This window comes from Oncorhynchus masou, chromosome 27 (genome assembly GCF_036934945.1).
Source record: "Oncorhynchus masou masou isolate Uvic2021 chromosome 27, UVic_Omas_1.1, whole genome shotgun sequence".
Lineage (NCBI taxonomy): Eukaryota > Metazoa > Chordata > Actinopteri > Salmoniformes > Salmonidae > Oncorhynchus > Oncorhynchus masou.
In genome coordinates, this window is record NC_088238.1 from 14,748,672 (window position 1) to 14,775,367 (window position 26,696).

The window sequence follows — 26,696 nt, forward strand, 5'->3', positions numbered from 1 at the left end:
CCTCTCTCCTTCTCTCTATCCCTCTCTCCTTCTCTCTACCCCTCTCTCCTTCTCTCTCCTTCTCTCCCCCTCTCTCCTTCTCTCCCCTCTCTCCTTCTCTCACCCTCTCTCCTTCTCTTCTCTCCCCCTCTCTCCTCTCTCCCCCTCTCTCCCCCTCTCTCCCTCCCCCTCTCTCCTTCTCTCCCCCTCTCTCCCCTCTCTCCTTTTCTCTCTCTCCTTCTCTCCCCCCTCTCTCCTTCTCTCTCCCTCTCTCCTTCTTCCCCCTCTCTCCTTCTCTCTCCTTCTCTCTACCCCTCTCTCCTTCTCTCTCCTTCTCTCTCCTTCTCTCCTTCTCTCCCCCTCTCTCCTTCTCTCCCCCTCTCCCCTTCTCTCCCCCTCTCTCCTTCTCTCCCCTCTCTCCTTCTCTCCCCCTCTCCCTCTCCCCCTCTCTCCCCCTCTCTCCCCCTCCCTCTCTCTCCTTCTCTCCCCCTCTCTCACCCTCTCTCCTTTTCTCACCCTCTCTCCTTCTCTCCCCCTCTCTCCTTCTCTCTCCCTCTCTTCTTCTCTCTGCTTGTGCTCATGTAATAGAAGCGTGAATGTGACAGTGTAGTGGATCCTGGGCCGGGTTCAACAACATCTTTGAGACACCAGTGTGACGCCAATGGAAAGCTCCCATGTGATGGACTACTCTGGTCATACCTGTCGTTGGGGAAGAACCTATGTCCTTTTATATCATAGAGTGCTACTTTTGAGAGTGTTTTTACTGCAATGATGGTTCTTCTGTCAAAGTGCCAGAGGCTGTAGATCACAGGTGTCAGACTCATTTCACGGAGGGCCGAGTGTCTGTGGGTTTTCCCTCCTCCTTTGTATTTGATTGAGGAATTAAGGTCACTCATTAGTAAGGAACTCCCCACACCTGGTGGTCTAGGGATTCAATGAATGTACAAAATGTACATCTGCAGGCACTAGGACCTCCATGTAATGAGTTTGACACCCCTGCTGTAGATGACTCAATGATGGTGAATATTTGGCTCTACATAGAAAGTACCTGCCATTTAATTTTCAATCCAAATGGTTCTCTCACTATATGAGACCATATGTGCATGTATTGATCCAGTTGTGTTCCTGAGACGGTTGATGTAACTGTGTGTCTGTTTATTTGTCTCCTTTGCAGAATCGGCGAAGAGCATCCCTCTGCCTGGCAGCATGAACGGAGGTGCCCAAGTGCCCACCAGCCTCAGCGGGCAGCAGCTGGCCTCTGCCATCCCCTCCCCCACCGCCGGCAAGTCCTGGCGCAGCAAGTCCATGAACATGAAGCACAGTGCCACCTCCTCCATGCTCTCGGTCTCCACCTCGCCCTCTCCCTCGCCTACTCCACCCCCCGCCTCCGACCGTCTACGGCCCCCCATGACTGAGGCGCCCAAGTCGGGCTCTGTCGCTGGCGCCTCCCAGAGATCCATGCTGGACAAGTTCCGGATGATCAACCCTCGCTCGGCCTCGCGGACTTCACCGTCGGTGGCTGAGATGGCCTTGCAGGAGGAGGATGACATGTCGGAGTACGGTGAGGAAGGGCTAAGCATAACGGAGCCAATGTCGTCAATGTGTACTAGCAGCAGCAACAGCACCAAGCAGCTGGCCAAGACTGCCTCGCCCCCCTCCCTGGCAGCAGCCAATAAGGGCTGTGTGAAGGGCGCGTCGCCCTCCAGTGGCGGCAGCAATAAGTCCCTGCCCCAGCCCAAAGACAAGGAGGATAAGAGCAGGGGCAAAGGAGGCAAGGCCAGCACCCCTCCCAAAGACGAACAACGGGAACCCATGGTGGATCCATCCAAGAAGACCTCTAAGATCGCCAGCCTCATCCCCAAGGGAGGCAAGCCTTCAGCGGGCAAGAAGGACAGCGCCATCCCCCCTGCCTCCAGTGGAATCCCCAAGCCTGGGCTCAAGGCCCCCTCGGCTACGGGGAAGCCGGCCGGCGGTCAAGCCCAGACCCAGGCCACCCAGGGTGGTAGTGGAGGGGGCAGGGAAGGGGACAAGGCCAAGGTGGTTAAAGGGGGCCAGGGGGGCTACTACATGCAGCAGCGCTCACTGGGGGGCCTGGAGGGCCGGCGGAGCAACATGGTGTCTTCCACCAGCACCTCTGCCCTGTCCCAGCCCCCCGGGGCCATGGGGGGGAACGGAGCGGTGCAGCTCCCCCAGCAGCAGCAGCACAACCACCCCAACACAGCCACCGTCGCCCCCTTCATGTATAGGTGAGACTGTCTGTGTCTGTGTCTGTGTCTGTGTATGTGCATGCGATTGTTTTGTGTGACAATGGGGCTGGGGTATAATGCAGTGGTCTGGCGAAGGTCTCTCTAATGATTGGTATGTTCATAAGCTATGAAGTGTTTTTATATTAGCTAGTTACACCATACCACGAGTAACCTGGGGGAGTAATCCCACCAAGCCAAGAATCCTCATCTGACAGCCTTTGTCTTCAAGACTGTTAACAGACAGGCTTTGTAGGATGCTCACTTAAAATACAAAGAAAAATAAATCACAATCAAATCACAGCCTTCCCCTCATTACCCAAATGAGCTCTGGTGCACAGCCTTCCCCTCAGCTTCCCCTCAGCTCTGTGCACAGCCTTCCCTCAGCTCTGGTGCACAGCCTTCCCCTCAGCTCTGCTCTGGTGCACAGCCTTCCCCTCAGGCACAGCCTTCCCCTCAGCTCTCCAAACTAACCTCAGCAGGTTGTTAGAATGACAGTCCAAACTAGCCTCAGCAGGTTGTTAGAATGACAGTCCAAACTAACCTCAGCAGGTTGTTAGAATGACAGTCCAAACTAACCTCAGCAGGTTGTTAGAATGACAGTCCAAACTAGCCTCAGCAGGTTGTTAGAATGACAGTCCAAACTAACCTCAGCAGGTTGTTAGAATGACAGTCCAAACTAACCTCAGCAGGTTGTTAGAATGACAGTCCAATCTCACCTCAGCAGGTTGTTAGAATGACAGTCCAAACTAACCTCAGCAGGTTGTTAGAATGACAGTCCAAACGAACCTCAGCAGGTTGTTAGAATGACAGTCCAAACTAACCTCAGCAGGTTGTTAGAATGACAGTCCAAACTAACCTCAGCAGGTTGTTAGAATGACAGTCCAACCTCAGCTAACCTCAGCAGGTTGTTAGAATGACAGTCCAAACTAACCTCAGCAGGTTGTTAGAATGACAGTCCAATCTAACCTCAGCAGGTTGTTAGAATGACAGTCCAAACTAACCTCAGCAGGTTGTTAGAATGACAGTCCAAACGAACCTCAGCAGGTTGTTAGAATGACAGTCCGATCTCACCTCAGCAGGTTGTTAGAATGACAGTCCGATCTCACCTCAGCAGGTTGTTAGAATGACAGTCCAAACTAACCTCAGCAGGTTGTTAGAATGACAGTCCAAACTAACCTCAGCAGGTTGTTAGAATGACAGTCCAAACTAACCTCAGCAGGTTGTTAGAATGACAGTCCAAACTAACCTCAGCAGGTTGTTAGAATGACAGTCCAAACTAACCTCAGCAGGTTGTTAGAATGACAGTCCAAACTAACCTCAGCAGGTTGTTAGAATGACAGTCCGATCTCACCTCAGCAGGTTGTTAGAATGACAGTCCAAACTAACCTCACTACCTCCATGTCCTGATGTCTATGCCTGCAGCATTACCTCAAGGCCCTCTGTTCCACCTGACGTAGTTCAGCTGAACCGTCCATCATTTGGGTGTTTATATGCAGCAAATGTCCCTTGTTTGCCACCTGATTTCTGCGAAGGAGTTCAACTTTGTTGAGAACAATACAAAAAAATGATTTATTTGGACAGTTTAGAGACTCGTTGTTAGTGGAATTGAGGGGGAATTATTGGGCATGTTTGTCTAAAATGTCCTCTTCTACAGTGACAGTTATACTCCAAGATGAATTTCCAGCCTTTTAACTTTACTCGTCTTATCAAATGCATCTGATCCCAATTGTATCCCTGTCTTGTGCATTACTTTTGACCAGAGGCCTGTTTTTGACCGAGGCCCACAGGTCTCTGCTCTAAGGTAGTGCACTATATAGGAAATAGGGAGCTATTAGGGACGCAGGCTGCGTCTTGACTGATCTCTCATCGTGATCCATCTAGAACAGGTTTCATGGGGAGACAGAGAATAGAGGCCCTCCTCCATCCCTCCATACTTCCACTCCTTCATCCGCATCCCGCATTCTGTCATTGTGCCCACGGGACTGCATGTGGTGCCCTACAGTCACACACAGACACACGAGGGCTGGCCCATCCAGTCACACTCCATCTTGATGTGCGTACAACCAATTGAATCTCTGCATCCCATGGCGCCCCAAATAACCCCTATTATTAGAGTGTCTGGAGAGAGGTGGAAGCCTTGATTCCAGACGGATGCCGCCCATCAAAGATAATTTCCCACCTTTCAATCTGTCGACTGGATGGGGTCCTATTAACGAGCCATAATCGGCTTCCGAGTAACTTTTCCCTCTCTTTTCTTTCTCTATAATTTCCAAAAAGGGTTCAACCTTGGCACACAATGCACTCTGCTGCTCGCTGACTCACCATTGAGAATTCGTCTTAATCCGTCCAATGCACCTCGCCGCCTTGCCATTAACAGGCATCCCTGATTATCATTCATAGGCAGATGCAGGTGACGGCTGTTGTTCTCCAACCTGTTCTCCATCTAAATTAAATGGGAGACAAGCAACACACAACATACACTGTAATGTCATGCCATGAAAAAGTGATTTTCTTCATATCGCTTTCCTACTTTGTATTCATGTCAGGTCCTAATCATGAGCGGCTCAGCTACTTAACCAGGATGCAATCAACCAAAATGAAAAGCACGTGGTCTTCTGTGGCTCAGCAGCCAACAGGTTGACATGCTCAGTTCTACCTGATCACTCCCACTCCTGCCTACCTCTCCCCTTCGCTTGTCCAATCCTGGCTATCGTATCCCATGTCTCCCTCCCTCCCCCCTTTCCTTTGTTTCTCTCACTCTCTCCCGGAGGGAGGTGTGCCCCCGCCGACCTGCCTGACAGAGGAGGAACTGTCAGCGGCCTCGCACTTAGGGCCTCCCGCTGCGCCGCAATTTACTGTCATTTCAGGGCCAATTAGGTTTCTTCCCTCTCCTGTGCCACAGCAGAGCAGCCGGGCCATAGGCTGAGAAGAGCAGAGGCAGCAGCAGTTAGCTGCAGTTTGTGTTTCGTTGATTACAGTCCCCCTGCCTCCGCCTTTGACAGCAGCCGGGGAGGTGATTGTAAGGCACTGCTGTGTGACGTTAACATTGTATGTGCGTCCTCTCTCTGACCTGATTGGACCTGAGATTCTCACTTATGATTGGCTGTGCTGTGCTTTGTTTTGTTCTCAGTACATTTCTCAGGGTATTTTTAGACTGATTTGAGATTCTTGTTGTACATCTTTATAACAAACATTCCTAAACTGAGTAGTCAGAATATATACCCTCCCCCAGTAAACATTTAATTTACCCCATCCGACATTTTTTGCAGGCTGTCAAATTGCTGCCATATTTCTGAATGTCTCTCTCTGTGAAATTCTATGTAGCTAGAAGTAGTTTGTAGGGCGGATGTTAGAAGCCGAGGTTTCACAGTGCTCAGCTCATTGGCTGATGCAGCATTCTGTGGCTGCCAGTTTATCTGTGGCGGTGCAGGTGGCTGGGGAAAGGCTTTATTGGGGGTGTGTCGGTGAGGGAGAGTTATCTAGCAGCCGTCAGGACGTCTGGCTGTGTTTCTCACATCTCTGCCCAAGGCAAGGGAACAAACACAGGCTGCCTACCAAATGGCACCCTATTCCCTTTTGAGTGCCCTACTTTTGACCAGGGGCTATAGGGAGACAGGGAATGCATGCCAGTAAGTGGATTTTGGCTGCACATAGGCAGGTTCATGCATGCACACACACACAGATAGAGAGACAAACTTCCCTTCACCCACAAAACCTCACTTAATATATAATAATATAATATATAATAATATATCCCATTTAGCAGACGCTTTTGTCCAAAGCGACTTACAAGTCGGCTGGGGCCACTACTTTTACATATGGGTGGCCCCAGCGGGAATCGAACCCACGACGCTTGGCGTTGCAAGCGCCATGCTCTACCGACTGAGCCACCATGGCTTCATCCAAGAGATCCTCCTGAGATATTCATCTTCATCTGTTGAAAATACGAAAAAGCACGAATAGAAGCATTTCAGTCCGGGTCCCGTTTTTTTACCACATGAAAACAAACGCTCTATGCAATGTGTCTCCTGAATAACCATGGCTTCGTTTGTTTCTCCCAGGACGTACTCCGAGAACGACTGTACCACGGTGGCCCCCACAGACCACTGCCTCAGCCCCACCAAGGGAGACCTGGTCTACAGCAAGACTGCCAAGCAGTGCCTGGAAGAAATCTCAGGTAGGCAACACTCGCTGACACGTGTGTGTGTGTGTGTGTGTGTGTGTGTGTGTGTGTGTGTGTGTGTGTGTGTGTGTGTGTGTGTGTGTGTGTGTGTGTGTGTGTGTGTGTGTGTGTGTGTGTGTGTGTGTGTGTGTGTGTGTGTGTTTCCCGGTGAATGCGTGTGTGTGCATGTTTGTGTTTGAGGTAGCATGGGGGTCCCTTGATCCCCGCCTCATACAGCAAAGGGAAAAGGTCAGGAACGACTGGCGGACACTGGAGGCATCTGTGGCCCTTTGTTTACGCCGTGGCCATCGGTTACGCCCCGGCGCCCGGCGTCTTGTTCTAGCTGTGGGGACGTGGCGGCTCATCCGGATAGACAGTGGCCTGAGGCTGCAGGAGACAGAGATAGAATCTGTATTATCTGGGTGGTGGGCTGGGCTGCAGCTCACGTTGGCATTTACACAGAGACCGATAGAATTTCAATGCAATGGAAATGTAATGTGGATGATGTCCTTTGGAAATGATGCCGTGTTATTACGTAGCTTTGGTGTTGCAGGTCAGGTATCTGCCAGGTCATAGTACATCTATTGCTATGTATTCCTGCCTAGTGGGTCTGCATGTTAACTAAACACACTGCACGTCTTAGGCCTTGCTCTACTATCAACTGGTTTGCTCTATGGGTATGGGAAAACAACAGATTGTTCTGTCACAAAACAAATGACTCCCCAAATTGTCTACAAAGGGAACGGTCCCGACATAGTGCTACTTTAGTCCTCTAAATGTGTGCCTTGACAAAGCCACAGCCGAAGTACCATGTCTGGAATGTTGTGTTTTTACATCGCCAAACCTGTAATATACACACTGTGGTCACGGCACAATGAGCGCCGCGGTCAGCGAGACTCCATTGAACTTTCTGCTTTGATTTGTTCATGTATGAAAATGTTTGCAGTTGCGTTCTACTCAGAAAGTCTGATTTTGCTGTTTTTTTGTGTTTTTTTATGAACGTATGTAGATGATAATCTGAGGAACCATGGTGGTTCACTTCTGTATCAGGACAATTGTGTTGCTTCCAGACGCTGATCTTGGGTCAGTTTTGTTTTTCCCTCACTATTCATAAGGTTAGGATTTGGGGAGGGAAAGCAGATCCTAGATCTGTACCTAGGGGAAACTGTTTTTTTTCTTAGTTTTGTCTCCTGAACTGCTCGTTGCCTGGAATGTGAGTCTGCGGTAGCCTCTATAGTGAAGGAAGTCTTTCAAAAAACCACTTATGGGTCATCATCGTCGGGCTACATTTCCTGCAGCACTGAGTTTACATTTAATTTACATTTTGGTGGTTTAACGGACAGAGCAACGTACAGTCATTTCACAGAAGATCAGTGTAGCGTCAATGTAGAGGTAGGCCTACAGTACCAGTCAAAAGTTTGGACACGCCTTCTCATACCAGGGTTTTTCTTTAATTAGAAAAATAGTGAAGACATCAAAACTATGAAATATGGAATAATGTTGTAACCCCAAAAAGTGTTAAACAAATCTAAATATATTTTATATTTGAGATTCTTCAAAGTAGCCACCTTTTGCCTTGATGACAGCTTTGCACACTCTTGGCACACATTTTAAAATGTCAGACTTGATTTGCCCTAACTAAAAATGTATCAACCCCTACAAAAATGTCTGGGGAGAAACTGGTCAAGTTACGATCCTACAACTGTAAATGCCATCTCTGTCCATGGCAGTTAATGTCACCTTGGATATGGTTGCTCAGGGCAACTGCTACCATGAGTTTCTCTGCATCACGAGCTTATACCATGTGTGGTCACATGGAGGCTGTTGTTTGTCTATGGTGTGTGTGTCTGTACTGTTGAGGTTATTAATACTAGAGGAAGTGTTGAAGCTGTTGACAGACAGTCTGCAGTCTTGGCGAGAGGAGAGCCGGGGCTTTACTCTTTACCTCATTAACCCTATAGCGTTTAATTAGCCTGTGCATCAGCGCAGCACTGCTATCAGGGAGCCGCAACTCGCAGGTGTGCTGTCCAAACAACTCCCAGTCACTCTGGTTTTTATCAGGGAAAGCAGAGAGGGAGAGGAGGAGAGGGGGAGGAGAAGAGGGGGAGGAAAAGTAGAAGAGGGGGAGGATAAGTTGGAGAAGGGGAGGATAAGAGGGCGAAGGGGAGGAGGAGAGGAGAAGGGAAGGAAGAGGGGAGGAGAAGAGGGAGAAGGGAAGGAAGCAAAGGGAGAAGGGAGAAGAGGGAAGGAAGGAAGGGGGAGGAGAAGAGGAGGGGGAGGAGGAGGGAAGAGGGAGAGGAGGAGGAGGAGGAGAGAAGAGGAGGAGGAGAGGCAGCAGTGTTGAACATGCATTTTTTCATCCTTTGACTCTCTTTCGCTCACACACATACTCCCCAAGTACCCTGCGACTTGTGGTGAGGCGTTTCCTGAACTGAAGTGGGCAGACGTGGAGACTGAAGACACGTGCTTTGATGGTCGGCAGTAGCCACAGCAGAGGCTGCCACTACTGCAGCAGAGGAAAGGGAAACCAGTGAGACAAGAGAAAAAGAGAGACAGAGAGAGAAGAGAGAGGAGGGAGAAACAGATGAGGCAGAGAGTAAGAGAGAGAGCGGCAGAGGGAGAGGAAAGATAGAATTGCAGGCTGAATGCTAAAATGAACAGAGCGGAGAGATTGAGTGCTGGCTCCATTCTCTGGTGTGAGGAGAGGAGAGAGGGAGAGAAGCAAAGGCTCTGCTGAGCTGGTAATTAACAGGAGCGCAGAGAGGGAAAGAGGAATGAAATGCTCCCCTCTGCTCTTAATAGAGAAAGATAAAGAGAGGGAGAAGCAGAGAGAGAGAAGCAGAGAGAGAGAAGCAGAGACAGTAGAATAGAGCGGAGGAGAGAGAGAGATTGCGTGAGAAAGAGAGAGATGTAAAATCGCATTCATCCACACCCCTCACCGCTTCTTGCTGTTTTGAGGTGGAGGAGAGAGAGAGAAGAGGAGGGGGAGGTAAAGCAGTGTCTGTTTTTTGTGTTGGTGTGTGTCTGTGGCACCAGTTATTAGCTGTGTGACCATGGGAATGCAATGTCTGGAGGATGCCTCTGGACTCTGCTGTGTGTGAGGGGGGAGTTCTTCATCCAGGCGTCTGCAACATGCTCTCCATCCCTCCATCCCTCACTCCTTCCATCTGGATGAAGCCTGGACCCTCGGTGAGCGCTGGACACGGGGCCACCTAAGCCCCCCCCCCACAGATAGAGGCGTCTTCACCTCTCTCGCCACCTTCTTCTCCTCTCCCCTCCTCCGGCTCACCAGCCACCACTGCCAGAATGTGAGCGGGAACAGAGCCAAACAGGTGGACCAGCACAGACCCACTGACGAACAGAGAGAGTGAACGAGAGCAAGGAGGTGAAGATGAAGAGAGGCGCCGAGTTCTCTGTGTACCAGGGTGGAAGCCCCCTCGCCGACCCCCCAACCCCTCCCAGACAATCTGAACCTCCGCAAGCAGCGCTCTCTGACCAACCTGACCCTGCTGAGCGAGGGCGAGCAGCGGGTGTACTCCTTCGAGCTGGATGACCCGCCCACGCCTTCCAAATCCTCTTCATCCTTGTCATCATCCCCAGCGCGAGGGGCAGCCCCAGGAAGGAGCCAGCCAGGGATGGCATAGGTGTGAGGGGCACCAGGGCGCGCTCCCTGTCCCTCTCCCTGACCAAAGTTCTCTCCCAGTCGGAGCACTCCCTCATCCCTGTGCCATGGAGGTGCACGGCGGTCGGGCGGGCATCGCTGGGCGGGCAACAGCAACCGCCTCGGGAGACGCTACGTGGGCAGCTGGGGAAGCCCAGGGAGGAGGGTACGGATGAAGAGGGCAGCAGTGGGCGTTCGGACGACGAGGTGGTGTCAGTGGCGGGCACCAGGGTCGGGGACCAGGGTGGCAGGGAGAGGGGGTACTGGGCGGAGGAGGAGGCGGAGGGGGGCGCCCGCGAGGGCACGGCTCAGCTGGACAAGGAGGTGATCCTCACCATGCTAGGTGACCTGGAGCAGGTGCTGCACACACACCCACATTGTAAGTCACACACACACACACACACACACACACACACGCATAGTCACACTCTCTCGCCGTAATACACACACCCACACACTTACACCGAAACACACACCCACACACACACCCTTAGTCACTCACCCTTAGTCACACACTCTGTAAACCACACATACGCTGTGAGTCACACACACAGCTACAACGTAGGCATCACACACCATAGCCAGGGGCGTACACAGGTCTCCATCTGTATGGTTGTATGTACAGCTGGATGTGGAGCTGCTGTTCTGGTAGTGCTGCTGACTAGTGTCAGGTAAAGGTAGTCATAGTTACTGTGTGGTAGTAGACTGAAGCTTGGGTAGTAGTGTCAGGTAAAGGTAGTCATAGTTACTGTGTGGTAGTAGACTGAAGCTTGGGTAGTAGTGTCAGGTAAAGGTAGTCATAGTTACTGTGTGGTAGTGGACTGAAGCTTGGGTAGTAATGTCAGGTAAAGGTAGTCATAGTTACTGTGTCATAGTTACTGTAGTAGACTGAAGCTTAGGTAGTAGTGTCAGGTAAAGGTCATAGTTACTGTGTGGTAGTAGACTGAAGCTTGGGTAGTAGTGTCAGGTAAAGGTCGTCATAGTTACTGTGTGGTAGTAGACTGAAGCTTGGGTAGTAGTGTCAGGTAAAGGTAGTCATAGTTACTGTGTGATAGTAGACTGAAGCTTGGGTAGTAGTGTCAGGTAAAGGTAGTCATAGTTACTGTGTGGTAGTAGACTGAAGCTTGGGTAGTAGTGTCAGGTAAAGGTAGTCATAGTTACTGTGTGGTAGTAGACTGAAGCTTGGGTAGTAGTGTCAGGTAAAGGTAGTCATAGTTACTGTGTGGTAGTAGACTGAAGCTTGGGTAGTAGTGTCAGGTAAAGGTCATCATAGTTACTGTGTGGTAGTAGACTGAAGCTTGGGTAGTAGTATCAGGTAAAGGTAGTCATAGTTACTGTGTGGTAGTAGACTGAAGCTTGGGTAGTAGTGTCAGGTAAAGGTAGTCATAGTTACTGTGTGGTAGTTGAAGCTTGGGTAGTAGTGTCAGGTAAAGGTAGTCATAGTTACTGTGTGGTAGTAGACTGAAGCTTGGGTAGTAGTGTCAGGTAAAGGTAGTCATAGTTACTGTGTGGTAGTAGACTGAAGCTTGGGTAGTAGTGTCAGGTTTGTCATAGTTACTGTGTGGTAGTAGACTGAAGCTTGGGTAGTAGTGTCAGGTAAAGGTAGTCATAGTTACTGTGTGATAGTAGACTAAGCTTGTAGTAGTGTAGGTAAAGGTACTAGTTACTGTGTGATAGTAGACTGAAGCTTGGGTAGTAGTGTCAGGTAAAGGTAGTCATAGTTACTGTGTGGTAGTGGACTGAAGCTTGGGTAGTAGTGTCAGGTAAAGGTAGTCATAGTTACTGTGTGGTAGTGGACTGAAGCTTGGGTAGTAGTGTCAGGTAAAGGTAGTCATAGTTACTGTGTGATAGTAGACTGAAGCTTGGGTAGTAGTGTCAGGTAAAGGTAGTCATAGTTACTGTGTGGTAGTAGACTGAAGCTTGGGTAGTAGTGTCAGGTAAAGGTAGTCATAGTTGCTGTGTGGTAGTGGTTGTGTTATTAGTAGCGCTAACAGAAATAATCATTTTAGTAATAGTAGAAACACTGGTAGTAATAGCAGTAACATAAACACTAACTGTGCTATCACTGTAGTAGTAAAAGTAGCAACATAAATACTCATTGTGGTATCACTGTAGTAGTAATAGCAGTAACAGAAATACTCATTGTTTTATTATTGTAGTAGTAATAGCAGTAACAGAAATACTCATTGTTTTATTATTGTAGTAGTAATAGCAGTAACAGAAATACTCATTGTTTTATTATTGTAGTAGTAATAGCAGTAACAGAAATACTCATTGTTTTATTATTGTAGTAGTAATAGCAGTAACAGAAATACTCATTGTTTTATTATTGTAGTAGTAATAGCAGTAACAGAAATACTCATTGTTTTATTATTGTAGTAGTAATAGCAGTAACAGAAATACTCATTGTGGTATTATTGTAGTAGTAATAGCAGTAACATAAATACTCATTATGGTATTATTGTAGTTGTAATAGCAGTTACATAAATACTCATTGTGGTATTATTGTAGTAGTAATAGCAGTAACATAAATACTCATTATTGTATTATTGTAGTAGTAATAGCAGTAACAGAAATACTCATTGTGGTATTATTGTAGTAGTAATAGCAGTAACAGAAATACTCATTGTGGTATTATTGTAGTAGTAATAGCAGTAACATAAATACTCATTGTGGTATTATTGTAGTAGTAATAGCAGTAACATAAATACTCATTGTGTTATCACTGTAGTAGTAATAGCTCGTAATGCACTGAACAAGCCCAGCCCCAAATTCTCCCGTTCTTGAAAAGGTACTAGTGCTGCTGCCAGCTGCAGCGAACGCGCTCCCTCCCTGCCTGTGAATACAACAGTGACAGTGATCCATCCATACTATCCCTGTCTGTGTGATCTATCCAGATAGTTACAGTACCTCATAAAGCCCATTCCCACACAAAGTTGTCAGTAAAAGTGCCCAGCCTGCCCAGCTGCAGTATAGTACAGTATGGCAGCTCAGGGTTTTGCCTCAGGGAACGATGTATTGGATGTGGTTTAACAAGCAGCTCAGTGCTGTACGGCCTGTTAGGACAGAACTCAGCAGCACAGGTTGTAGCTGGGGGAAGTCAGAACACTCTGGATCCAGCTTTTCCTTCCTCTCAGGCGTGTGGCTGCAGCAAGCTGCAGAGAGTTGACACATGCTATCTAACACAGAGAGGATTGTGGGTGACAATAGAAATGGGTTTGAATGATTTGAGTTGACATTCTCTGCACGAAGGCGTATTCAGAGTTTGGTGCATGCGAGCAAGTCTTGCCAAGCCCCTGGTGTGTTTTGTGAGACACGGTGTTAGCTGGACTCATTAGGATGTGTGGAGCAGGGAGTGGTATTCACTCTCTCCAGGAGAGGTGCGGGCCTCGAGCTAAAGAGAACATGCATTATTGAAGAGAGGGAGAGTGATACTAGGTGCTGCTGAACCTGTGGCCTGAGGTGGTGTTTGTGTGTTTTTGTGTGTGTGCTGTGTGTGTGTGTGTGTGTGTGTGTGTGTGTGTGTGTGTGTGTGTGTGTGTGTGTGTGTGTGTTTTTGTGTGTGCATGCGTGCGTGTGTGTGTGTGCGTGTGTGTTTTTGTGTGTGCGCTGGTGCGTGCGTGCGTGCGTGTGTGTGTGTGTGTGTGTGTGTGTTCATATTTGTGTGGGTCAACCTGTGGCTTGCGGTGCTGCCGCTGCATCGTAGCATGATTGTTGTGCTCCACAGGGACTTGAATAGCAATGCATCTGACTGAGGCTGAGATCACCTGCCCGGTACGACGTTGTGATGTGGTGCTTGCAGCAATATTCCCCGTCATAAACAGTCTAGAATGAGGTTCACGGCTTTTGTTACTCAAACATTCATATCATTTAGATGCAAATAATGTCATTGATCTCTAGATTTCCAGTGAACACGGTGCGGGAGGAATCTAAGACCTAAACCTTTCCTCATAATCTCTTAACACCTATTTCCTTTTTTACAATGTGGTTTAATAACGGAATCAATAGTATACATTTTTGTTAACAGTTTTATTTGCGACAAATACCAAATGATTAATTTGACATATTAATGTTTACATACTTCACACTTATTTCAACGTCAATAGTATTACCTTTCGCTCCCAAAAATCTAATCTGACCGCCTGTGAGTATAAAATGAATGGTACATATTACCTGTTGGTTGTGCCTATGGGGAGTGGTAGTGGTGAGTGATGGTGATGGGGGTGAGTGATGGGATTGAGTGATGGTGGTGGTGGTTGTGAGTGATGGTGGTGGGTTGTGTTGAGTGATGGTGGTGGGAGGTGGTGAGTGATGGTAGTGGGTGGTGGTGAGTGATGGTGGGTGGGTGGTGTTGAGTGATGGAGGTAGTGATGGTGGTGGTGAGTGATGGTAGTGAGTGATGGTGGTGGTGAGTGATAGAGGTGGGTGGTGGTGAGTGGCAGTGAGTGATGGTGGTGGTGATGGCCGTGATGTGATTGGTGGTGAGTGATGGCCATGAGTGATGGCCATGAGTGATAATAGTGAGTGATAATAGTGAGTGATGGTAGTGAGTGATGGTAGTGAGTGATAATAGTGAGTGATGGTAGTGAGTGATAATAGTGAGTGATGGTAGTGAGTGATGGTAGTGATTGATAATAGTGAGTGATGGTAGTGAGTGATGGTAGTGAGTGATGGCCGTGAGTGATGGCCATGAGTGATAATAGTGAGTGATAATAGTGAGTGATAGTAGTGGTTGATTGTAGTGAGTGATCATAGTGAGTGATGGTAGTGATTGATAATAGTGAGTGATGGTAGTGAGTGATAATATGGAGTGATGGTAGTGAGTGATAATAGGAAGTGATGGTAGTGAGTGAAGGGTGTGAGTGATAATAGTGAGTGATGGTAATGAGTGATAATAGTGAGTGATGGTAGTGAATGATAACAGTGAGTGATGGTAGTGAGTGATGGTAGTGAGTGATAATAGTGAGTGATAATAGTGAGTGATGGTAGTGAGTGATAATAGTGAGTGATAATAGTGAGTGATGGTAGTGAGTGATAATAGTGAGTGATGGTAGTGATTGATAATAGTGAGTGATGGTAGTGTGTGATAATAGGGAGTGATGGTAGTGAGTGATAACAGTGAGTGATGGTAGTGAGTGATAATAGTGAGTGATGGTAGTGAGTGATAATAGTGAGTGATGGTAGTGAGTGATGGTAGTGAGTGACAATAGTGAGTGATAGTAGTGAGTGATAATAGTGAGTGATAATAGTGAGTGATAATAGTGAGTGATAATAGTGAGTGATGGTAGTGAGTGATGGTAGTGAGTGATAATAGTGAGTGATAATAGTGAGTGATGATAGTGAGTGATAATAGTGAGTGGTGGTAGTGAGTGATGGTAGTGAGTGATGGTAATGAGTGATGGTCATGAGTGACAATAGTGAGTGATGGTGTAAGCAGCACTCTGCTTTAGGTGAATGCTCCACTCCATTACCACTCTATGAATCTCTCCCCGCGGCTAACTCACTGAGAGCCTCTGCATCCTAAATAGCACCCTATTCCCTATTTAGTTCCCTATGTAGTGCACTACTTTTAACCAGGGCCCATAAACCACTATAGGCAATAGGGGGCCAGCTGGGATGCACACTGTGTCCAGCCCTGATCCCCCCAGGGCCAACCCTGTTTGTGTCCCTTAATAATTGGACTGTGATTGGATCTTTGTCGGCGAGGATAGAGTGAAGCGAGGAGACGAATAGAGAGAGGGATGGAGGTAGGGGAAGGTTTTGAAGATTTATTGCAGTTTTGAGACTGTCTCTCAGACCAACTTGCCACACCCCACCCACACATACATGATATGAGCATTCCTCCTCACTTCTCTCTCTCTCTCTGCTCTCTCTCTCGCACTTTCCTCTCTCTCGCTCTCTCTCGCTCTCTCTTTCTCGCTCTCTCTCTCTCTTTTTCTCTTTCTGCTGCTCTCTCTCTCTCTCTCTCTTTCTCCCTCTCCCTCTCTCTTTCTCTTTCTGCTCTCTCTCTCTCTCTCTCTCTCTCGCACTTTCTGCTCTCTCTCTCTCTCTCTCTCTTTCTCTTCTGCTCTCTCTCTCTCTCTCTTTCTGCTCTCTCTCTCTCTCTTCTCTTTCTGCTCTCGCTCTCTCTCTTGCTCTTTCTGCTCCTCTCTCTCTCTCTCTCTCTCTCTTCTCTTTCTGTTCTCTCTCTCTCTCTCTTTCTCTCTCTCTCTCTCGCTCTCTCTCTCTCTCTTCTTTCTGCTCTCTCTCTCTCTCTCTCTTTCTGCTCTCTCCTCTCTCGCTCTTTCTGCTCCCTCTCCTCTCTCGCTCTTTCTGCTCCCTCTCTCTCTTCTCTCTCTCTCGCTCTTTCTGCTCTCTCTCTCTGCTCTCTCTCTCGCTCTTTCTGCTCTCTCTCTCTCTGCTCTCTCTCTCTTTCTCTTTCTGCTTCTCTCTCTGCTCTTTCTCTCTGCTCTCTCTCTCTCTCTCTCTCTCTCTCTCTCTCTCTGCTCTCTCTCTCTCTCTCTCTCTCTCTCTCTCTCTCTCTCTCTCTCTCTGACTCTCGCTCTCTCTCTCTCTCTCTCTCTGACTCTCTCTCTCTCTCTCTCTCTCTCTCTCTCTCTCTCTCTCTCTCTCTCTCTCTCTCTCTCTCTCTCTCTCTCTCTCTCTCTCTCTCTCTCTCTCTCTCTCTCTCTCTCTCTCTCTCTCTCTCTCTCTCTCTCTCTCTCTCTCTCTCTCTCTCTCTCTCTCTCTCTTTCAGCTGACAGTGAGACACACAACAGTCAAATTAAAGGGCTCTAAAGCCATTCAATGTCCTATTGAGTCCATTATACTGTCCAGCTCTTTTGTGTTCCCTTTTAAGTCTGAAACCGTAGACGGCATAGGGAGGCATTGATTGGCCACCCCCGTGGCTCGGGGTTAACGGATGCTGCCTGGGCTTGGTCCCACCTCTGATCTTAACAGCCTCCCTGAAAGGACTGATTCTGAACCGGACTCACGTCTATGGGGTCAGGGTAAAATAGTCCAAAATTGTGTGTGTGGACACATTTTACTGTACCTGTGAGTACCAGGTTTCCTCACAAGAATAGTACATCAACAAAAATCAGAGAAGTGGGGACATTTTTCCAGTCCTCACTTGTAAAATGCTATTTTAGGCTCAGGGGTGAGGTTTGGGGTTAGGGTTCAAATTAGAGTTAGGTTTAGGTGCTATGATAAGGTTTAGGGTTCAGGTTAGGGTTAGGTTTAGGGTTAGGGGTATAGTAAGACATAGCTATGTGTGAGTGTGTGTATAATAAGTAATTAGATGGGTGATTATATTTGTCCTGTTTCACACATGTACCAGTGTGTATTGATATGTATGGGGGAAATGGAAATGTGTTTTTTGCCTATCCCAGCTCCCCCTGAGACACTCTCGGAGTGTGTGTGTGTGTGTGTGTGTGTGTGTGTGCGCGTGTGCGTAAGCTGTATCAGTCCTCTTGACAGAAGCAGTGATGCGTGAACACAGTTTAGAGGTGTCTCTCACCAGCTCTTCCAAAATCAGGTCAGCTTTGAAGGTTGCTGACAGAGTTTGATGGACTCTGTACTCGCTATGTATGTACTGTATAACACAATGAAAGCATTCACTCTGCGTTGTATGTTGGGGTGATGCACCAGACAATAACTTAATATTCAACTTGTGTGGAGTATATTCGTTCTCTAAATGTTAAGCGCTGGTTGACTGTTCAGTGAATGAAAACTATAGTTCAACAAAGGAACATGACAAGCCATTTAAGAACCCACACACATTCACCACATTTGGCCCAGTGTTGGAGTGGTTCATTCCAATGTGAAGTAGAAAAAGCATAAAGTTTATCAGCACCGCTGACACATTCTGTTGTTCCCTCATTAGACGCGTGTGCCGACTCATTCTGCAACGCTCCTTTGAGGAGACGGGTTCTTTTTTTGTTGTGCCTTGAAACTGGAAACTGCTGTGACTGGCATCCATTTTGGGTCTCCCACAACTCATGTTAATTACCAGCCCATGGTGTCCGCTGACAGAGGCGAGGATGGCTGGAGCATAGCCAGGCCTAATTGGACGAGGCAGGCAGATATGTGGGGCCTTGCCCTTGGACTATTGCACTGTAGTGTCTTCCTACAGCTGTTGTGTCTACGACTGTGTTTGTGGGAAGACACTGCCACGGGTAAAATACAAATGGCACCCTTTTCCCTGCACACTGCATTACTTTTGAACATGGCCTATAGGGCTCTGGTCAAAACTAGTGCACTATGTAGGGAATAGGGTGCCATTTGGAACGCAACCCACAAGTACTGTAGCACTCTACTGCTTGTTAGTAGCTCCCCTTTAGAATGGGCTTAATGTATTGCAATATAATGCAGTAGAATGGACTTTCGATACTGCAATACAATGAGTTTAATGTACTGCAATAGAATGGGCTTAATGTACTGCAATAGAATGGGCTTAATGTAATAATGGGTTTAATGTACTGCAATAGAATGGGTTTAAATATAATGGGTTTAATGTACTTCAGTAGAATGTGTTTAATATACTGCAGTAGAATGTGTTTAATATACTTCAGTAGAATGTGTTTAATATACTTCAGTAGAATGTGTTGAATATACTTCAGTAGAATGTGTTTAATATACTGCAGTAGAAGGGATTTAATATACTTCAGTAGAATGTGTTTAATAATGCAGTAGAATGTTTAATATACTGCAGTAGAACGCCAAGCGTCGTGGGTTTCCCGCTGGGACCACCCATATGTAAAAGTAGTGGCCCCAGCTGACTTGTAAGTACAAAAGGTAGAATGTGTTTAATATACTGCAGTAGAATGTGTTTAATATACTGCAGTAGAAGGGATTTAATATACTGCAGTAGAATGGGTTTTATATACTTCAGTAGAATGGGCTCAATGTACTGCAACAGGCACTTCACTGTGAATTAGTCTTGTATATAACTATAGTATATAAAACATGAAGTTGTTACAGTCGGAGCTGAACTGGAATCAAGGGAAAGGTCCTGGACTGAGATGAAATGCATTTCGATGGGACTGACTAAGATTGAAAGACTATCTGAGATTTAGCTGTTGAGGCAAAATATATGTTGTAGCTTACAGATGGAGAATGCAGTGTCATGGCAGCGGGTTTCTATGTTCGCGTTGAAAATGGCAGGACTGCAGAAATGTCCTTTTTCCACTAAAAACATGTTTCGTTGACAATTCCACCCTGACAGCTGAGATGGGTTCAAACTGTCGGCACAGCATCTTGGAATGCGTACCCATGCTACCCGTCAGAGTGCGTTGTCATGGTGATGTTGGTGATGCTGATGTATGATGCGTCTTGAGGAAATAGAATGTTACAGGAGCCCACATCTGGTGTAACATGAAGTTGCCCCTAGATGCTGATGTTTGGTCAGTTTTGCTTTTCCCCCCACTAATGGTTAAGGTTAGAATCGGGACAGAGGAAGCTGATCCTAGATCTGTACTTAAGGGAAACTTTACCACAGAGCCCAACATCTCTCATAAACCCCTTCTCTGTGCATTACAGGGGAAGACCCCGAGACGAGACGCATGCGGACAGTGAAGAACATTGCTGACCTACGGCAGAACCTGGAGGAGACCATGTCCAGTCTGCGGGGGACGCAGATCAGTCACAGGTGAGCAGGGGGCTCGGGAACGTCCACCGTGGGGCTCAGGGTTGGGGTCAATTCTATTTCAATTCAAGACAATTCAGGAAGTACACTGAAATTCCAATTATTTTCAATGCTTTCAATTGCAACAATGTTGAATTGGAATTGGATTTGGTTTACTCTCTGAATTGACTGGAATTGAAATAGTTGACCTCGTACAACTACATGTCTTTCATTCTCCGCAGTTCCTCAATCTAAAGTTGATATGATTATAATTATATCAGGTCCTCAACTAAAACACTGGTCAGTTATTATTTAGGATTCCTGATGTTTTCAGGGTTTTAAACTGTCTGGCATTCTATTTTAAGATGAAACATTCTGATTTGATCAGAATATAAAGGACAGATACCGTATTTCAGAAGTCTCAAAGCTCTTTATGATTTTCCCCCAATTACCCTATCTTGATATTTCCTAGATATTCTAATCAAGTACTTACACGCTACTGGCACACTTTGATGGTGTTTGAGGGGGACAGAAATCCACAACCTATCATGTCTGGTCCGTCACAACAGCAGCCTGTTGGCATTAAAGGAATGTCTTGGCTGATCTCCGGCGAGTCATAACAATGATCATGGGTTTTTGTCATGGCTCTGGGCTGTAACTCTTCTCTTCTCCAATTATTATTATTCTGATATTTCTGACCCATTTGTGGGGAAAATGGTGACAAGGCGGCGGAACAGCTGTGACAGATGGCGGCGTGTGTTCCCTCACCGCCACTAGAAAGGAGCGCGGCGCTACTGATCAATAAAGCACCATTGTTTCTCTAGCACATTGACTCTCTAGCACATTGACTCTCTAGCACATTGACTCTCTAGCACATTGACTCTCTAGCACATTGTTTCTCTAGCACATTGACTCTCTAGCACATTGACTCTCTAGCACATTGTTTCTCTACTACATTGACTCTCTAGCACATTGTTTCTCTAGCACATTGTTTCTCGAGCACATTGTTTCTCGAGCACATTGTTTCTCTAGCACATTGACTCTCTAGCACATTGACTCTCTAGCACATTGACTCTCTAGCACATTGTTTCTCTAGCACATTGTTTCTCTAGCACATTGTTTCTCTAGCACATTGACTCTCTAGCACATTGACTCTGTTGACTCTCTAGCACATTGTTTCTCTAACACATTGACTCTCTAGCACATTGACTCTCTAGCACATTGACTCTCTAGCACATTGACTCCAGTTAGACCCCCAGGGGCCACTGCTGTTATTCCATTGAGACACTTAGAGATGGAATGAGGAGAGGACACCCAGCATGGAACATGTTATCAAATCCTCAACATCAGCCATGTAGAAACCTGTCTGCTCGCCTCCCTGTCTGCCTGCCTGTCTGCCCGTCTGTCTGTCCGCCTGTTTGTCTGCCCGCCTGTCTGTCTGCCTGCCCACCTGTCTGCCCGCCTGTCTGCCCATCTGTCAGTCTGTCTGCTACAGTATATATGAGTGTAAATAGAGTGAGGGTATCAGACAGGAATTCCAATGGGGCTCGTAACTAGAGAATGGGCAAGTCATTAAAAGGTCTTTCACACACAGAAATTGCCGTGAAGAGGTAATCAGGGCGAAGGTTTTTCACCTCCATTGTAATGAATCACTGCTGCATGAAGAACCGGCCCACAGTGTGTGATCGTTATTTATATGAGGGATTTCTTTTTTCTTTTCTGACTGGAGCTTCATTTCCATGCGTACTTCATGACCATCTGGTCCAGCTGATAGAGAGGCTGTGTTTGTCATCAATCTGATGTAAAGGACCTCTCTGCATGGAAATGTAAAGGTCCTCTCTGTGTGATAGTTTCTCTGTTATAACCCATGTAAAGGACCTCTCTGTGTGGTGTTTCTCTGTTATAACCCATTTAAAAGACCTCTCTGTGTGGTGTTTCTCTGTTATAACCTGTTTAAAAGACCTCTCTGTGTGGTAGTTTCTCTGTTATAACCCATGTAAAGGACCTCTCTGTGTGATAGTTTCTCTGTTATAACCCATGTAAAGGACCACTCTGTGTGGTGATTTCTCTGTTATAACCCATGTAAAGGACCACTCTGTGTGGTGGTTTCTCTGTTATAACCCATGTAAAGGACCTCTCTGCATGGAAATGTAAAGGACCTCTCTGTGTGGTAGTTTCTCTGTTATAACCCATGTAAAGGACCTCTCTGTGTGGTAGTTTCTCTGTTATAACCTGTTTAAAAGACCTCTCTGTGTGATAGTTTCTCTGTTATAACCCGTTTAAAGGACCTCTATGGAAATGTGGTTTCTCTGTTATAACCCATGTAAAGGACCTCTCTGTGTGGTGGTTTCTCTGTTATAACCCATGTAAAGGACCTCTCTGTGTGGTGGTTTCTCTGTTATAACCCATGTAAAGGACCTCTCTGTGTGGTGGTTTCTCTGTTATAACCCATTTAAAGGACCTCTCTGTGTGATAGTTTCTCTGTTATAACCCATGTAAAGGACCTCTCTGTGTGGTAGTTTCTCTGTTATAACCCATTTAAAGGACCTCTCTGTGTGGTAGTTTCTCTGTTATAACCTGTTTAAAAGACCTCTCTGTGTGATAGTTTCTCTGTTATAACCCATTTAAAGGACCTCTCTGCATGGAAATGTAAAGGACCTCTCTGTGTGATAGTTTCTCTGTTATAACCCATGTAAAGGACCTCTCTGTGTGATAGTTTCTCTGTTATAACCTGTTTAAAGGACCTCTCTGTGTGGTGGTTTCTCTGTTATAACCCGTTTAAAGGACCTCTCTGTGTGGTAGTTTCTCTGTTATAACCCGTTTAAAGGACCTCTCTGTGTGATAGTTTCTCTGTTATAACCCATGTAAAGGACCTCTCTGTGTGATAGTTTCTCTGTTATAACCCATTTAAAGGACCTCTCTGTGTGATAGTTTCTCTGTTATAACCTGTTTAAAGGACCTCTCTGTGTGATAGTTTCTCTGTTATAACCTGTTTAAAAGGACCTCTCTGTGTGATAGTTTCTCTGTTATAACCCATTTAAAGGACCTATCTGTGTGGTAGTTTATAACTCATGTACTGGTTGTTCTCTATGGCTGATTCTAACGTGTGAATCCCAGCCCCATGGCCCCCCACCCGCTTTGTAATTGAACTCTGCTTGAAACAGAGCGCCATCCACCACAACACTAACATTCCTCACAGAAACCCTCCACACTCCTCCAAGACCCAGACGTTGCCACACCACCACAGATAATCTGTATCGATCAAAGCCCATGTTTGATGCTCTGTCCAACCTACACCCAGACGGAATGAAAGAAATAGTATTGATTGGCATTTGAAGAGAAATATGTTTTCCGCATATGAAAAGACGCTGTGCTCTTCAAGGGCAATTCCCCGTATTGCAAGAAAAGAACAATTGCCCCCAAAAATCCCTTTCCACTGTGGCTGTGTATTAGTCCCATGGGATTCTGACTCCTCGGATGACATTTTAAATGCACTAGCTTTACCCGGTCTAGTTTGTTTAATTGGTGTTTACAGCGTTATAGGCAGAGTCAGTTATTCACAGCGATACGATGTTTGGATATCTGCTGGGCAGATACACCGTGCTGAGGAGAGCATGTGATTTCTCACAGATGCAGGCTTAGGCGGTGTCTCAAATGACACCCTGTTCCCTGTAGTGCACTACTTTGACCAGAGCCCTGTGCACACTGTAGGGAATAGGGTGCCATTTGGGACGTAGACTTGCACAGGCTAAACTCATTTCCTTCACGCCATCAGTGGTGAAACCAATTGATCTGTAACACCTGTCAACCTGGGCGCCCACCGCACATACAGCTCTACCTCAACACCCCCATGCATTTCAACCAGCGGCAGCCCAACGCAGACCTATTGAATGAAGCTCTCCCATCCATGTCCATGCAGTACATACTCCAGACAGGCAGGATCATTACTCTACTGGCCTTCATATTACCTTAACCAGTGCACTCCAGGTCAACGATGGGAAAACAATATTCTCTGTAAATGTGGATACACACATCAAGGTTGTGACCCCTCCCCCATTCTTCCTGTGCTGTTTCCACCCCGTTTCATCCTGACTATTGATTTCCGGGTTTGGAGAGGAAGAGGGCCGCTCCCATACTGTGGGTTAGCCTCCGTGATGACACCATATCAGTCTTCCACCTTCCTGGAGGCCGCAGGGTACCAGGAGACAGGAGAGAGAGAGAGAGAGAGAGAGTGTGTGTGTGTGTGTGTGTGTGTGTGTGTGTGTGTGTGTGTGTGTGTGTGTGTGTGTGTGTGTGTGTGTGTGTGTGTGTGTGTGTGTGTGTGTGTGTGTGTGTGTGTGTGTGTGTGTGTGTGTGTGTGTGTGTATGTTAGATACATGGAATTGTGAGGGATCTGTCACCTACTACTGTATGTGGACTGACTCATGCCCTGGGCCCCCATCCCCCACCAGCCTCTCCACCTAGACACTGATATAGCTCACTTCAGGAAGTAGTCAGACCCCACCTAGACACTGATATAGATCACTTCAGGAAGTAGTCAGACCCCACCTAGACACTGATATAGCTCACTTCAGGAAGTAGTCAGACCCCATCTAGACACTGATATAGATCACTTCAGGAGGTAGTCAGACCCCACCTAGACACTGATATAGATCACTTCAGGAAGTAGTCAGACCCCACCTAGACACTGATATAGATCACTTCAGGAAGTAGTCAGACCCCACCTAGACACTGATATAGATCACTTCAGGAAGTAGTCAGACTCCACCTAGACACTGATATAGATCACTTCAGGAAGTAGTCAGACATGCAGTGTGTCTTATTGTAGAGTAGATGGATCAGGACAGTGAAGCCATGTAAATCATCCTGATCCTAAATTCCTTGACAGCTGGCACCATTGGCTAATGCCGTCAATATGTGTCATAAAATAAATAAATACATATTATTTTGAAAGAATAGCTGTAAAATAATTTGCCTACAAGGAGCCACCAGGAAATCTTATCACAATGCATAGACAATGGACAGATAAGAGAGACATTTTAATACCATGTGTCGACAAATTTCTGAAAATGTGTGCACAATCAGGATGTGGATAAGATCAGGTCACATGACCCATGTTAGCTCCAAGTGTAAACAGGGCTTTAGAGAATCGCTTCAGACTACATTATTGGAGCTGCGGTACCAACATGTGCCATAGGGGGCAGTGGTGACATTCTGACAATGGGGCTTCCACACCCTGCCTGCCTGTCTGCACACAGCACTGGCACAGGAATAATCAAACACACCTGCTCAGTGGCACGCCACAGCAGGTTATCTAAAACACTATGGGGGAAACCTGATGGATACTTGATCAGGATCTGGCAACCAGGTCTGGAACGCTACAGTCACAGCTCTCCTCTCTCCTCCAAACACACACACACACACATTACTTCCCCCTATCTCTCTCTCTGTCCACATACTGCAGAAACATATTGTTCCATAGAGACACACTGCTGTAACGTTACACACGTGTGTGTGTGTGTGTGTGTGTGTGTGTGTGTGTGTGTGTGTGTGTGTGTGTGTGTGTGTGTGTGTGTGTGTGTGTGTGTGTGTGTGTGTGTGTGTGTGTGTGTGTGTGTGTGTGTGTGTGTGTGTGTGTTCATATTTGAGTGGGTGAGACTGATCCATCAATCTCAGTCAGTGGTTAGAGATGGATCAGTCTCAGTGTTAGACAGTGGTTAGAGATGGATCAGTCTCAGTGTTAGACAGTGGTTAGAGATGGATCAGTCTCAGTGTTAGACAGTGGTTAGAGATGGATCAGTCTCAGTGTTAGACAGTGGTTAGAGATGGATCAGTCTCAGTGTTAGACAGTGGTTAGAGATGGATCAGTCTCAGACAGTGGTTTAAGATGGATCAGTGGTTAGTGGTTAGAGATGGATCAGTCTCAGTGTTAGACAGTGGTTAGAGATGGATCAGTCTCAGTGTTAGACAGTGGTTAGAGATGGATCAGTCTCAGTGTTAGACAGTAGTTAGAGATGGATCAGTCTCAGTGTTAGACAGTGGTTAGAGATGGATCAGTCTCAGTGTTAGACAGTGGTTAGAGATGGATCAGTCTCAGTGTTAGACAGTGGTTAGAGATGGATCAGTCTCAGTGTTAGACAGTGGTTAGAGATGGATCAGTCTCAGTGTTAGACAGTAGTTAGAGATGGATCAGTCTCAGTGTTAGACAGTGGTTAGAGATGGATCAGTCTCAGTGTTAGACAGTGGTTAGAGATGGATCAGTCTCAGTGTTAGACAGTGGTTAGAGATGGATCAGTCTCAGTGTTAGACAGTGGTTAGAGATGGATCAGTCTCAGTGTTAGACAGTGGTTAGAGATGGATCAGTCTCAGTGTTAGACAGTGGTTTAAGATGGATCAGTCTCAGTGTTAGACAGTAGTTAGAGATGGATCAGTCTCAGTGTTAGACAGTAGTTAGAGATGGATCAGTCTCAGTGTTAGACAGTGGTTTAAGATGGATGTCATCTGTCCCTAATGATCATCACAATCCATCTTGTTGTTATGCTTCTCTCAGCATCTTTACTTTGGCTCTTGTTAGATACAGTTTGAATCTCTTCAAAAACAAGTTTTATATCCTGTTTTATAAATCATTAGATATAAACACCCATAGTGTGAATAGGATGGAATGTATTGGAACATGTAGATTTTAGGACATTGATATTTGTGGATTATACACCAATGATGGAGATGACCCCCAGACATGAGTGTAATGTAGTTATCTTTCCACCAGAGAGAGCTCGAGCTGTGTGTGTGTGTGTGTGTGTGTGTGTGTGTGTGTGTGTGTGTGTGTGTGTGTGTGTGTGTGTGTGTGTGTGTGTGTGTGTGTGTGTGTGTGTGTGTGTGTGTGTGTGCGTGCAAATATAGCACTTTCAGTACAGAGCAAAAACTGAGATTGTGTTTTGCATAAATGTGATTATGCGTTTTGCATAGTTTCTGAGTGAACTATCCATGAAAGAAATAGAACTTTAGGAAGGTCATGCTACGAGATAGCAGGCTAGACACACTCAC

The 26,696-nt window shown here is 46.6% G+C and overlaps 1 protein-coding gene across 7 annotated transcripts in view; it reads left to right on the forward strand.

Annotated features, from left to right (window-relative positions):
• The first annotated feature begins 562 nt into the window (after positions 1-562).
• Positions 563-26,696, forward strand: part of nav3 (neuron navigator 3) — a 105,350-nt gene continuing 79,216 nt past the window's right edge. For 6 of the 7 annotated variants that reach the window (XM_064939291.1, XM_064939292.1, XM_064939293.1 and 3 more), the window contains exons 1-3: positions 563-2,225; positions 6,287-6,402; positions 19,568-19,676. In XM_064939291.1, coding sequence (XP_064795363.1) covers positions 1,186-2,225; positions 6,287-6,402; positions 19,568-19,676 — 1,265 coding nt within the window. In that variant the 5' untranslated portion in view covers positions 563-1,185. The remainder of the gene's footprint in view (positions 2,226-6,286; positions 6,403-19,567; positions 19,677-26,696) is intronic. The other variant, XM_064939297.1, reaches the window with a different exon arrangement.